This window comes from Telopea speciosissima, chromosome 8, assembly GCF_018873765.1.
Source record: "Telopea speciosissima isolate NSW1024214 ecotype Mountain lineage chromosome 8, Tspe_v1, whole genome shotgun sequence".
Classification (NCBI taxonomy): domain Eukaryota; kingdom Viridiplantae; phylum Streptophyta; class Magnoliopsida; order Proteales; family Proteaceae; genus Telopea; species Telopea speciosissima.
In genome coordinates, this window is record NC_057923.1 from 8,056,519 (window position 1) to 8,070,672 (window position 14,154).

At 50.2% G+C, this 14,154-nt stretch overlaps 1 protein-coding gene across 2 annotated transcripts; it reads left to right on the forward strand.

The window, feature by feature from the left end:
- Positions 1-9,938: 9,938 nt before the first annotated feature.
- Positions 9,939-12,560, forward strand: LOC122671699 (homeobox-leucine zipper protein HAT5-like). 2 transcript variants are annotated; one of them, XM_043869076.1, is made up of 3 exons: positions 9,939-10,316; positions 11,408-11,802; positions 11,898-12,560. In XM_043869076.1, the coding sequence occupies exons 1-3, from the start codon at positions 10,193-10,195 to the stop codon at positions 12,333-12,335; spliced, it is 957 nt and encodes a 318-aa protein (XP_043725011.1). In that variant the 5' UTR covers positions 9,939-10,192; the 3' UTR covers positions 12,336-12,560. The 2 variants fall into 2 exon arrangements, with proteins under 2 accessions (XP_043725011.1, XP_043725012.1); XM_043869077.1 differs by having other exon boundaries at positions 9,939-10,281; positions 11,406-11,802.
- Positions 12,561-14,154: the final 1,594 nt, after the last annotated feature.

Below are 14,154 nucleotides of genomic sequence, written 5' to 3' on the forward strand. Positions count from 1 at the left end.
TATGCCCTCCCCTAGTGATACCGATGGACGAGTGGGACCTTCTAGTGTCTCCGGTCCCCGTAGGGATCGTCGGCCCTCCGGGCGGCATCCTCACCGCCGGTCCCGCCGATAGGTTAGGCCCGTTGCTAGCATCTTGTCACCCCTCGACTTGGTTTCCTCCGTGAGGAGTTTCATATTCCCGCCGAGGTCATGTTGCGTGCTCCTGGGCCTAGCGAGTATGCCTTCTCTCATCGTGCGGGGAGATCCGCCTCTACCGCTCATTTTTCCTCCAGGGCCTTCGCCTTCCTATCCCTCGCTTTGTCGAGTTGGTGTTAGAGCATTGGCACCTCACCCCGGGCGGTGTTGCCCAACTCTTCGAGGGTGATCTTGGGTTTCTATGTCTTCTTCGCCCGCCTGGGGCGTGCCGCCACTGTTCCCCTGTTCTCCCACTTTTATCTATTGAAGAAGGGGAACCATGGATGTTATCACTTTGCTCGCCGCGTGCTCAAGGGGCCCTATGCCTCTGTGGAGCTTCTCACGGGGATCACTAGCAACATGAAGTATTGGAGGGATCGCTTCTTTTTGCCACGGTCCCCCGATGCCCACTACGGACCGTTAGGGAAGTTATTGACCTCAAGAGGGTCAATCGGGGCTTGAGCCGAGTGATTTTGAGGGTGACTCCCTGCCGTGCCTCGGGTCGCGATCCGTTCCACGTCCAGGAGTTGGACTCTGAGGCCTTCCCCGTCTCTCCGGAAGCCGAGTCCTGGTAAGAGCATTGTCTTTTGTACTTGATTGGCATGTTGGTATTTGAATGTATGTGTCATCCGATTGGTTGGTCGATCTATGCAAAGTGGATACGCGTCCCGGACTTCGCTTGCTCGGCAATCGCGTGAGGAAGGCCGCTTCTCAGGGTGGTCCATCTGCCGGAGTTACCGATGTTAGTGGTGCTTCTCGCTCCGTGGTTATTGGAGCGAAGCGAAGGGTGGACGTGACATGCCCGCGTGACGAGCTCCGCGTGCGGGTCCTCCTTCCTCGTACTTCCCGGTGACGGTGGCGTTCCAAGCCTCGGTGCCTCCGCCTCCCTCTCGTTGTTCCTTCCGAATCTTCGTATTGCCCCTTTCCAAGGGGAAAGGTGTGAGTTCCGCGGCATCGCATCGATCTTCCCACGCCGGGTGAGTCCCCGGTGATCACCTTGGGTGTGCTGGAGGGCTCGACCTTGGCCGAAGCCGCGTATCGCGGAGTGGGTGGATAGGGGCAGCTCCCTACCGCGAGGATGGCCTTGCAGAGGCTTAGCGATGCTTGTCCGGCTCGCACTTCTACCATGACATGGCTTCGGTGAGTTATTCCTTTATCGTCTCCTCATGTCCATTGCTCCATTTATTTTTACATTATTTTATCGCTTGCCATGTTGATTGTAGGTACATCACCGTATTGCCGAGGCGGTGCTTGACCGGGAGGGTCACGCTTCTCGTGAGGTGCGATACAGCGCACTCGCGTGACGTGGAGAGGGAGCTCCAGTGGTCGGCCGATGCCCGTGAGAGGGCCGAGGCCGACGGCAGAGGGTGTGCCTGGGGAGCTCGCAGGAGGCCCGGGAAGCTCCTAGAGGTGTCCGAGGAGCCGCGTGTGACTGGCTGTGCGGCCGAGAGCTCGGCTAGGGTTCTTGCTTTGGAGGAGGAGCTTCATTTATTGAGGGGAAGGCATGAGGTGGAGTCGGCATCCGCAGTGAGCGAGCCGTGGCCGAGTTCCGTGCATCCTCTCGTTCTCGACGTCATCGCGCAGCTTCAGCCCGCCTATGAGGGAGGGGTCCGGACTTAGCCGCTTGTGTCCTGGAGGTGACCCCGACTATGACTTCTCTCGTCTCGGGGTTCTCTCGAGTTTGCCGCGCGCTCCGGTGCACTGGGTGGAGAGCGCTCCGGTGTCGAGGTGGAGGCTGCCCCGCCGAGGGGGTGCGCCGCACGCCCTCCCGAGGCGGACATGATGTCTCCACTGGGTCGAGGTGACCCACCACTCGTGATCCATTGACTTTACGTTGTCCCGATCCTCGTAGACGTCTCCACCTTTTTCTTTTTTGAACTTGAATTGTAACTACTATGACTTTTCTATGTGATCGCTTTTGCTTTTCTTTGATTGCCTTGTCTCTTGGTGATTATTTGCGCGTTGATGCTCTCTCGACCCTTTATAGTTAACGCCTTAGGCGTAGAGCCTCAATGGTGGCTTGGCGCCTTAGGCATGAAGCCTCGTGTTGGCATGTTGCCTTAGGCTTGAAGCCTCGTTGTTGGCATGTCGCCTTAGGCATGAAGCCTCATGTTGGCATGTTGCCTTAGGCACGAAGCCTCGATGTTGGCATATCGCCTTAGGCACGAAGCCTCGATGTTGGCATAGCAATCGATGTAGGCACGAAGCCTCGATGTTGGCATGTTGCCTTAGGCTTGAAGCCTCAATGTTGGCATGTTGCCTTAGGCTGAAGCCTCATGTTGGCATGTTGCCTTAGGCACGAAGCCTCGTGTTGGCGTCTCGCCTTAGGCATGAAGCCTCGATGTTGGCATATCGCCTTAGGCACGAAGCCTCGATGTTGGCATATCGCCTTAGGCACGAAGCCTCGATGTTGGCATAGACGCCCGTGCATATCGCCTTAGGCACGAAGCCTCGATGTTGGCATGTCGCCTTAGGCTGAAGCCTCAATGTTGGCATGTTGCCTTAGGCACGAAGCCTCGGTGTTGGTGTCTCGCCTTAATGTAGTGGCCGTGATTCGATTGAGTGGTAGGAGAAGACAAGTATTCTTGCAACATTTCTTTATTTTGATCGAAATTCACATTGTCATTGATGTCGCTTCATCGCTACTCCTATCGCATCGCTTCGTTATCACTACCACTACCGCTATGCTTCTACCGGTAGTACTTCTTTAGATGTTCTCGAGTTCCGTGCACGGTCTACCTTCTTGCCCCCGGAGTCTTCTGCGGTAAGTCCCCGGGCGTATCCGCTTGAGACTATGTAGGGTCCTTCCGCTGGGTGACGCCTTCCCGCCTCTCGTGGGTGCGATGCCCTTGCCCGCCGTAGTACTAAATCTCCCTGGTGGAATAGCCTTTCCTTGACCCTGGCGTTATAGTACCGGCAAGACGCTGTCGGTAGGCGACGCTCCTTAGTAGTGCTCTTCGCGGACCTCATCTATAAAGTCTAGGTTTGCCCGCAACCTCGCGACATAGGTGCGTTCATTGAAGTGCGTAACCCTATGGGACATAGCGCAGACTCTACCGGCGCCAATGCTTCAGGCCATATGCTAGGCGGAATGGGCTCTCTCCCGTGGGTGTCCGTATCGTAGTTCGGTATGCCCACAGGACGCTTGGTAGCTCTTCTACCCACTTGCCTTTGGCTCCTTCTAGCCTTTTCTTGACTCCTTCCAAGAGCTTCGTGGTGACCTCCACCCGACCATTGGCTCGTGGGTATGCTACCGACACAGCCGATAGTCGATGTTGTAGCGGTGATGTAATGCTTGGAATTTAGGGTTGTTGAATTGTTTTCCATTGTCCGAGACGAGGATCCGTGGTACCGAACCTATAGATGACGCCGCCGCGGACGAACTTCTCCATCTCTGTCTCGTTATCTTGGCCAAGGGTTTAGCTTCAACCCACTTGGTGAAGTAGTCGATCACGACGCACTGTGTACTTTCTCGTTTCCTGGTGCCGCGTGAAGTTGCCTAAGATGTCTAGTCCCCACATGGCAAAAGGTATGGGGTTGAGGATTGATGTCACTTGGTGGCGGGTAGATGGTATCGGGCGAACAACCGACATTGCTCGCACTTCTTGGCATATTGGATGGCCTCCTCTTGCATTCGTGGCCGTATAGTCCCCGGCGGAGGATTTTGTAGGCTAGGCTCGTCCCCCCATGTGGCTTCCACATATCCCCTCATGGACTTCGGCTAGGGCGTACTCGCCCCCTTGGGTCCTAGGCACCGAGTAGTGGTGTTGTTGCCCTCCGGCAAGCACTCGTCTAGGACGGTGTACTTTGCAGCCTCTCATCCCGATCTTCCTTCTTCGGCCTTGTCTTCCGGTAAGACATCGCTCGAGGTAGTTGAGTAGAGGGTCCATCCAGCTAGGTCCCTCCGTGATCTCGTTAACTCGCTTCCTTATACGTTGGCTCATGCAGATCTCCACATAGATCGCGCTAGCCAAATTTCGGAGTTCCTCATTGGCTAGCCTCGGATAGGGCATCGCGCGGCGTTCTCCTCCCGGGAACTCGAACCATCTCAAACTTCTCGAAACCTCGATCAATGCTTGAGCGCGTGCTAGGTATGATGCCATCCTCTCATCTTTTGCCTCATACTCTCCATTCACCCGATTCACCACGAGCCGGGAGTCGCTCCGGTGGATAGGTGTGTGACTTGGATGGCTTTGGCCACCCGGAGTCCAAACTAGTAATGCCTCGTACTCGCTTCATTATTGGATGCTTGGAAGGTGAACCGAGAGCATATTGGATACGAAATCCCTGGGCTGGTTAATATGAGCCTGCCGCTTCCCGCCGCATTGCTCGACCCGGCCCACGAACATGTCCCACGATCCGTGATCCTTCTCTTCGGCTCCCCGCTTGTGACTCGATCTCGATCGGGTACACTCGCAATGAAATCGCAAGAGCCTGGCCTTTGATGGCTGTCCTTGGTTGGAACCTCGATGTCATGCTCACTTAACTCCACCGCCCATGCTATCAATCGTCCGAGACGTCCCGCTTGTGCAATATCTTCTTCAAGGGTAGGTCTCGTGAGGATCGTGATGGTATGGGCTTGGAAGTATGGTCGTAGCTTCCTGGCTGCCATTACCAATGCATAGGCTACCTTCTCGATCCTAGTGTACCTGGTCTCCGCATCGATCGTGACATGGCCGACGTAGTAGATAGGCCTCGGACTTTGTCTTCTTCCTTCAAGAAGATGCGCCGACCGCGACAGGGTGGCGGCGGTAGAGCCGCAACTCTTCGTTAGGTTCCGGCCGCCAAGCAAGGGTGGGCTCTCTAGGTACTCCTTCAATTCTCCGAACGCCTTTTGGCACTCTTCCGTCCATGTGAAGTCCTTAGGGCTTCTGGAGGTTCTTCAATGTTTTGAAGAATGGTAAGCACTTATCACCCGATCGTGACACGAACCCGGAAAGGGCGGCAACCCTTCCATTCAACCTCCGCACTTCCCCGACTGTTCGAGGAGGTGCCATCTCTTGGATGGCCTTGATCTTGGATGGGTTGGCTTCTATTCCACGGACCGAGACCATGAACCCTGTGAATTTTCCCCGACGCTAACCAAGGCGCACTTTGCGTGGTTTAGCTTCATCCGGTTCCTCCTCGCATCGTGAATGCTTCCTCTAGGTCGGTCGTGTTGGTTGGTGTGGACGCTTTTCACGAGCATGTCATCCACATATACTTCCATGTTGCGCCCGATCCGCTCCTCGAACATCTTGTTGACCATTCTCTCGATAGGTGGCCCCCGCATTCTTTAACCCGAACGGCATGACGTTGTAGCAATAGTTCTCTTTGTCCGTCCGAATGCGGTGTAAGACTCATCATCCTCATACATGAGGATCTGGTTGTATCCGAGTAGGCGTCCATGAAACTCAAGATCTCATGGCGGGCGGTGGCGTCGATCGCAGGTCGATCCGGGCAGTGGGTACTCATCTTTTGGGCATGCCTTGTTCGGTCGGTGTAGTCGACACACATCCTCCACTTCCCACTTGGCTTTGGTACCATGACCACGTTGGCGAGCCAGTTGGGAACTTCTCCTTTCTCGATGAACCCCGATCGGCTTAACTTCTCGACCTCCTCCTTGATTGCCGCTTGTCGGCCGAGGGCGAAGTTACGCCGCTCGTTGAACGGGCTTCCCGGTAGGGTCGACATGTAGTCGGTGTTCCGCTATGGAACGTGGTATTCCGGCATGTCGAGGTCGACCATGCGAAGACATCCATGTTCGCTGGAGGAGGTGTCCAAGCCCTTCTTTCTCGCTTCCTTGCTTAGCAATGAGCCGACCTCGAACGACCTTGGAGGGGTCATCCCGGCCGAGGGGCCATGGGATGAGGTCTTCCACCGGCTTTCCCTTCTCTCTCGCCCATCTCTCTCGGTCACCGATCATGCTCTCTAGGCAGAGTGCCATTCCACGGTGTTGCCATTATTCTTTTTCATGAAGGTGGCGTAGCACTCCCTTGCTTTCTTCTCGATCTCCTGACTTCGCCTACCCTTCTCGTGGGGAACTTCATCTTCAGTGAAGTGGTGATATGACTCCTCTAAGGGTCGCGCTGATGGTCGCCCTAAGAGGCCGTTGAAGGACACCACGGACTTGACTACCATGAAATTTACCATGATGGTTACTTGTTGAGGGTGTACCCCAAGGTGACGGTAGCTCTATGGTACTGATGGAGGCGGTGGCACCGAGAATCCATGGAGATAAGTGGGCTCGGTTTGAGCGGTCGTCCCGAACCCGAATTGTCGATAGGCGCCCAAGGAGAGTACGCCAACGGACGCCCGTGTCTATCAAGCACTCGTGTAGTGTCGATTGGCTACCTCCACCTGTACTACCAGGCATCTTCATGCGGGAAGTTTAGTCCTTCCAGTGTCTTCATCCGAGAAGGAGATCACCGCCCGCCTTGGCTATCTTTGCCGGGCTTCTCCGCCACTCCCACGAACCTCGGCATGAGCTTTAGCTTTTCCGTGGACTCTTGCCCTGGTCCTCCAAGTATGGTGAGGATAGGAGGTCCCTTGGTGCCACTAGGTTCTCGGGGCATCTCTCCGCTCTTCTCGGGCGGCCCTCTCTCGACCGTTCTTCTTTCTTCTCGCCTCGGCTCCACTGCCTCCGTCGCGACCTCTATCTCCTTGGCCCCGAGCGGTTGTCACGTCTCCCCTTCACATACTTGTTCAAGCTTCCTCGCTTACCCGCTTGTTCTATCTCTCTCTTCAATTGATAGCACTCCTCGTGTCGTGCCCATTCTCTTTGTGGAAGAGACAATATTTGTTAGGTTTCGCTTCTCCGGCGCCGCTAGCATGGGTCGTGGCAATGGAGTAGGTCACGGCCCTGGATCTCGCATGAGTATCCGGGACTCGGTGGTGTTCGGCGGTGTGAACTCGGGGTGCTTGCCTCTCGCTTCTCTCTCGGGCGGCGGTCGTCCTCCTAGATGGGCGGTCGCTCTTCTCTTGTCGCGCCCCCTCGACCTCTTACTCTCTTGCGGTCATCGTGTGCCGACCTCTTGTTGTCCCGTGGCTTGGCCTCGATTATTTTTGTTCTAGCTTGTAGTACTCGGCCATATTTGCAAACTCGTTGCACCGCTCCAGGAGTTCTTTCATAGTCCTCGGTCTCATGACGTGCCAGTCCTTGATCAAGTCCAGTCCCTAATACCTCCCCGCTAGGGCTGCATGTCGTGTCCGGTCATCCAAGTCTCGAACCTCCAGTGGACTCCTTGGTGAACCCGGTAACGTATTCCCCGAGAGATTCCCGGGTTCTCGTACCACGCTTAGTAGATTGACGGTGGTCTTCTTCGCTTGACGCGCTTTGGAAACGGGTGACGAATCGCTCGCATAGCTCGCGAACGAGCATATAGATCTCGGTCGTAGCCTGGAGAACCATGATGTGGCTCGCCCTTGAGGGACGCAGGAATGCCCGACAGATACCACGTCCGACCCCATACAGCGTCATCATGCCATTAAAGTAGTTGATGTGGTCATTAGGGTCATGGTACCATCGTAGAGTTCAAAGGTGGGTAGTCGAAACTCGGAAGGTAGTGTGGTCGACATGATCTCTCGCCGAGAAGGGGTGTTGTCCGTATGGAATGTGTCTCGCTTTGGTCTCGCTTCTTCAACCCTTCCAGCTTTTCTCATCCAGGTCGCGGAGTCTTTGATCGAGCTCCTCGTCCCTTGTCTCGCCCCACGCCTAGCCGGACGCTCGCGCGACCCCGCTTCACGCTCTCTCGGATGTCCCCTCCCGCCTTGAGTGTTGGCGGGATGGTGAATGGTCATGCCGTGATGAACCCCGCGTGAAGGTGAGGGGCTTTCTTCTCGTAGGTCCGGCTTCGCCGTGGTATGTGACTTTCTTCCAGCCGTCCGTCAAACACGGACCTCCGGACCGATCTCGCGGGCTAGACACCTCGCCTTGGGTGTTGGCGCCCTCCCACGCTCGACCGTGGCGAGAGGTCTCTTGTTCTCCCGGGATGCGGGAAGGCTCCCCGCCGCGGAGTGGGGGTTGCCCGTCGCGCAAGTCTCTCTCGATCTCGCGCCCGGGAGATGATCTCCTAGGGTTTGGCTCTTGTTGAGGTATGGACTCCACCCTTGCCGCCGGTGAAGTCCTCCGACGGTGAGATGTCGCACGCCGCGCCAGGTATTCTCGAAAGAGTCGTTGTTCATCGAGGATCCGTCGTTGCGGTCGCTGATCTCGACCCACGCTGGCCGGAGCATTGGGGTCGTGTCACCTCCACCACCACATCGTTGGCCTCGCCATTGTTGGGCTCGCGATCACGAATCGGTCATTAAGGGGGATCTCCTCCTCCGAGGGACATGGTCCTGGTCGTTGGCTCGCGGCGAGAGCACTCGGGGTGGTGATCCATTCCTTGCCCGTTGTTGGTGGTGGTAGTCTTCCTTCGTGCCATTGAATGAGTATGGAAGCGAGCTAGTAGTCGTAATGGCTAGCGCTGCTCCCACGACGGCGCCAATCGCCAAGAAATCGCCGAGCGGTCCCGCGAGTGCCGCCACCGCAAGTGGACCAAAGGGGGTCAACGAGAGAACCGGTGTGGTCCCGCCTAGGGCTCTCCGATGCCAAAGTTAGATCTCCGGCGCAAATAGATGAATAGTGATTATTCAAGATGAGTTTAGATGTCCCTTATGGGGTTGTGTACCTTGTCTTTTATAGTAGCATATGGCGGTGTGGAGAGTCCCCGCTTGATTGACGATTGTGCTTGAGTGGATAGAGGCCCCGGGTAACGGGCTCTATCCTCGATTGGTCATCTCCCCGTGGAGGGAGTGTCCTGGTGGCATCGGGATCCTTGGTGGATAGATACCGCGTGTGGTGATAACGCCTGGTGCTTGAATCGCCTGGATGACGTGACTCTAAGCGGCGGTCTAGAGTCCTGGTAGTGACATGAGTCTTAGCGATACGAAGGGTCGTAGATGGGTGGCCCCCACCTCACGTGCCCACGATGTCAGAAAGCTGGGTGCAGTGTGCCCCGCCCGGGTGAGGCCGCGCTCGGGTGAGGAGGCCGCGCCCGGTGAGGAGGTGCTGGGAGGCCGCGCCCGGGTGAGGAGGCCGCGCTCGTGAGGAGGCCGCGTCGGGTGAGGCCGCGTCGGTGAGGAGGCCGTGCCTAGGTGAGGAGGGCGCCTCGGGTGAGGAGGCTGCCGGGTGAGGCCGCGCCCGATGTGTGGCCGCGCCCGAGTAGTGGCCGCCCGAGTGGGCCGGGACTCCGGCTCGTTCCCCCTGGCTATGGGGCGGGTCGTCTGTGACACGTGGCGGTCGTTGGTAGGCCCGGTGAATATTGGATGTATCAGTTATTATATTACATATATTTCATTATCATTGTGTGTCTCAATTAACTTGTACACATGTGGAAAATAGTTGCTTTTCCAGCATGGGGATCTCTTTTTCTTCTTCGTTTTTTTGTCTTTTCAATTGATGAGATAGGAAGGTGGTAACGTGTCCCTAAATTACTTGCACACTAAAAATAAAAAAAAAATAAAAAAAATAACATCACACTGAAAATGAACCATAATCGATTTTAGTCCATATTGTGAAAGTGAGATTTTGAGAAAGGGATACCAATGTACTTTCCCATAGAATACAAAGATTTTCCTTTTTCAAAAAACCCCAAAAAAAAAAAGAAAATTTCAGATTTACTTGAGCTTTCTCCGCTTTTCTAGGGGTATTATAGTCAATTGACATTAAACTCTCTCATAGAGCTGAACTTTATAACCCCTTCAAAGGTCACCCAACCACAGAAGAAATTCTCTCTTTCTCAGTTTCTCTCTCTGCCTCTCTCTCTCCTTCCCTCCTTCGTTCCCAAACTGATCTCTGCCTTCTTTCTTCCTCAACGCCGTTAACTTCTTCATCTTCTTCTGAGTGATGGGTGTGAGTTACCCCTGCTGTCACACTTCTGATATCACCGTGATCTTCATCACGAGCTTCTTCCGCCATAAGCCGTAGAGATCAAGGTTGGTATCATGACCGTTTGAGGTAATTCCGGGAATTCGTATTCAGGACTGATAGTTTGCCATGGCGGGTGGACGGGCATTTGGCGGTTCTAATAACATGACCGTTATGTTTCAAAACCAAGGGAATCCTTACTCCTCACAGTCTCTTGAAGCTCTCTTAATTTCTACCTCTTCTCCTTTACATGGTAATCTTTCGTAATTCCCTTTATTTTTGTTAACCAAAATTTTGTGTTGCTTACCTATTTCTAATTTCTTTAGTTTGAGTTATAAATTTTCACTAGATATATGTGTTCTGTGTTTTTTGTTTTTTCTTCTTTCTTATTAAATGGAGGTTTTAAACTGTTTCTTATCTTTTGTTTATAATCTTCTGTTTCGCTAACAGATTTTTTTCTATTCTGTTCAAGAACCTATTTTATCTGATGGGTTTGTGTTGATTTCTTCTTTTAGTTGGTTTCGAGCATTTATTTCTACTTGATGAATACACGTATTTCCTGTTCGTTCTACCGGCTTGTTACTACCTTATATAAAATTTGCAGTTTTGTTTTTCCATTTAATGTTGTGTATGTTCTCGGCAACTATCTTGGTTTTTGGGGATTTATACTGCTTTAGGTTTATGTAGTTTAAAGGGTGACTTGGTATGTTAATGTTTAATTTGAGGATGGAGTCAGCTTAGTTCACTGCAGAATTGCCAAATTTCATAGTTTCTCAAGGAAAATAGACTATAAAACACTGGGGTTTGTCACCCTGTTCTATATATGGTTCAGTGTCAATTGAAGAACTATATGCGAGTCAAATTGAATTGCTAAGTTTGAGGTTCTTGTCTCTTCGGTTGGTATTTATTTTTCATGGAAAAATTTTCTGTTTAGTCAGTTGATCTGGCTTTGCTTATATTGGAATTTTACTTGTCCGTGAATCAGATGGGCTGGTGGCTTGTTTATCGTTTATGTTTCATGAGGCCTAATTAGTTTCTGACTTTGCACCAAAAAACCAATCTTTGCAGTTTATACACGAACATACAGATGAGTTTAAGAATACCTCAAGGCTCAAAGTCCCTTTTACAATTGGCCATTTAAGGCTAGTGATATGACCTGCCAAACTTACCTGTTTTAGATGGATTTTTGTGAATGAAGAATACCTGTTTGTGGGGAGAGTATGTGTAGGTTTATTAGGAACATATCATTGTCACCTCTTGCAATTTTAAGGAGTGGTCATTAATGATGTTTCTGATTTGATATTTGATTACATTGCTCATTTAATTTTTTGGTGACTACTTTAGGTTCGAGTGCAATGGTCAGCTTTGAGAATGTTCGTGGAGGAAACCAACCAGACAAGTCTTTCTTCCGGTCCCTTGAGCAGGAAGATAATTGTGATGAAGACTTGGATGAATGCTTTCATCAACCTGAAAAGAAGAGACGGCTTACAGCAAACCAAGTCCAGTTTCTTGAGAGAAGCTTCGAGGTGGAGAATAAGCTTGAGCCAGAGAAGAAAATCCAGCTTGCAAAAGATCTTGGATTGAACCCTAGACAAATTGCCATTTGGTTTCAAAACCGGCGAGCTCGGTGGAAGACAAAGCAGTTGGAGAAGGATTATGAAGCTCTTAAGGCAAGCTACAATGGCCTCAAGGCTGACTATGAGAACCTCCTCCAGGAGAAGGACAAACTTAAAACTGAGGTAATTCTGATTAGAGACAGAAACTCCTCTTTGAATAGTGCTAACATATGTATGTTTTCTCTAAGTGCTTTGATTGAAACTTTTTCTTTCTACAGGTTCTCTTCCTCACAGACAAGCTGCTCCTCAAAGAGGAAGAGCTAAGCTCCCAAACCTCTGATCACAAGGAACCATCTGACCCACCATCTCAGATATCCATTCCTAATCCAGCATCAGAGGAGAAAACACCTAGTGTTACAGTAGTCTGTAAACAGGAAGATGTCAGTTCAGCCAACAGTGATGTCTTTGATTCCGACAGCCCGCATTTTACTGATGCAGGCCACTCTTCTCTTTTGGAGCCTGCTGATTCTTCTCCTGGTTTTGAACCGGACCAGTCAGATCTATCACAGGATGAAGAAGATAACTTGAGCAAGGGCCTATTTCCTCCTGCTTACAACTTCCCAAAGCTTGAAGATGGCCTATACTTGGACCCACCTGCAAATTCTTGTAATTACGGATTTCTGGTTGAGGATCAGTCCTGTTGGTTCTGGTCTTAGCGAGTAATTGCTGGTATATATATGTATCTTTCCCTCTCTCCTTTTTTCTGGTATATATCTATTGTAGAGGCAATAAAGACCAATTAATGGGCACCCCAAACCAGTTGCTGGTGGCCTGGTGGGTTTTGTTCACTGTTGGAAATGGTGGCTATTGCACCTTTTGTAATTTATCTGTGAGAGGGCTTATTGGAAGCTTGCTAAGCTTTTTTGTTTGAATGTACATGAGATAGCTTTTCTATGTATCTTTCTACTGTAAATCAGTTATATTATTTCAATGTAGTGTTTTGAACAATATTGAAAGATCGGAAGAGGGAAAGCTGTTTTAAAACCTGGTTAAATTGAGATTGGTTACTAACAAAGCCACAAAAATCAAACATGTAATATAAAATCAATCCCTCCCCTAAAGGAGACTGTACCCTAAATCAAATTTGTGATTTTAAATACCAGAGGGGAGGTGCGGACTTCCCTGGTACCATATATCTCAAGAAGCCAAACAATAACACTGGATATTTTTATCTCCAAACAATAGCACTGGAGATGGCAAAATTTTGAATGCATAATGTGAACTTGCGTTACTTTCAATCCATGCTCAACTTGCAGGACTGTCTTTAGAACAAGAGAATCCCAGACTGGGTCATAAAAAGTTCCTTTTAAGTCAAAAAGATTTGGAATTATTCCGTCTTCAACATGGCCTTCAACTAGTAAAGATTTTTAGCCTTAATGTTCTCTGGAATATGCCACTTATTCTATCTATTGCATTTTTGTGGATATTTAAATTTATACCTAGCAGATTTCCTATCTTTACATGATTGTATATCTGTAATAAAATATCATCTTAATCTATCTTTGCTGCTGTAAATTTTTTTTTTCTTCACTGACATTATTTTTATTTATTAATAAACATTTTATATATAGGGCTAACCTCAACCTATTGTTTTAATTAAGCATCATTTATGGTTTTAGCCATTGGAAAGAATTAGAGGGGTTTGTATAATTTGACAACATTTGGTTCCAGGCCTTAGTGGAGAAAAAAAAGAGTATGCTTCTCCCTAACACTTTCAGGTTGAAGTAACTTTACTGCATCTTGATTTTATTTTTAACCTAAAGGTGAGGTCTGTTAGGAAAGTCATTGAGATAAATACTTCCACCACTGTCTAAGTCTTGAACATACTTTACATGTTGATTTGTCCTCAGCTAGTCCAAGTAGAGTAAAGAGCAAAAAAAGTTGTCTCTAAAGATTGGTTGTGCATATTATCTTCATTGGTAAGCAGGAAGTTGTTCTCTGTTTCAAAAATAAAGGAAGTTAATAAGGTTGGACTTTACTTAATTAATTAGTAGGAAGAAGGAAACTCTGATGGCTATGTTTGTGAAACAGGCACCAGATCAACATCAGCTTTCTCATAGAGTTTAATAATTTAAGTAAAACAGAACATTTCTTCCTTTGGTTGGCCAGTTGGGCACCTTTTATTTGAACACAGTTCCCTTTTTTCTTTTCTTTTGAACACTAGTTTGTGGAAGCCAACTCTGACTTGACTTTACCTGAACTTGGCAAGTTGGAACCCTCAAAGAAAACCCAACATAGAGTAGTGAGAGAATGCATTCCCATACTGTTATTCAGAAAGCAACTAACCCAACTTACTTCTTTAGTACATGTATGTTCATCCACCTCTACAGCATAGAACTTGAGGTTTCCAGGTTTGTTTATGGTGATGCTGATACAATGTTCAATCAACTCGTTGTCTTGCAGGTCACAGCATCCAACTGATGTGGCAATTCTTTAACAGGGCAGCAGCCACTGTCCATCAAATTCTTTACTCCT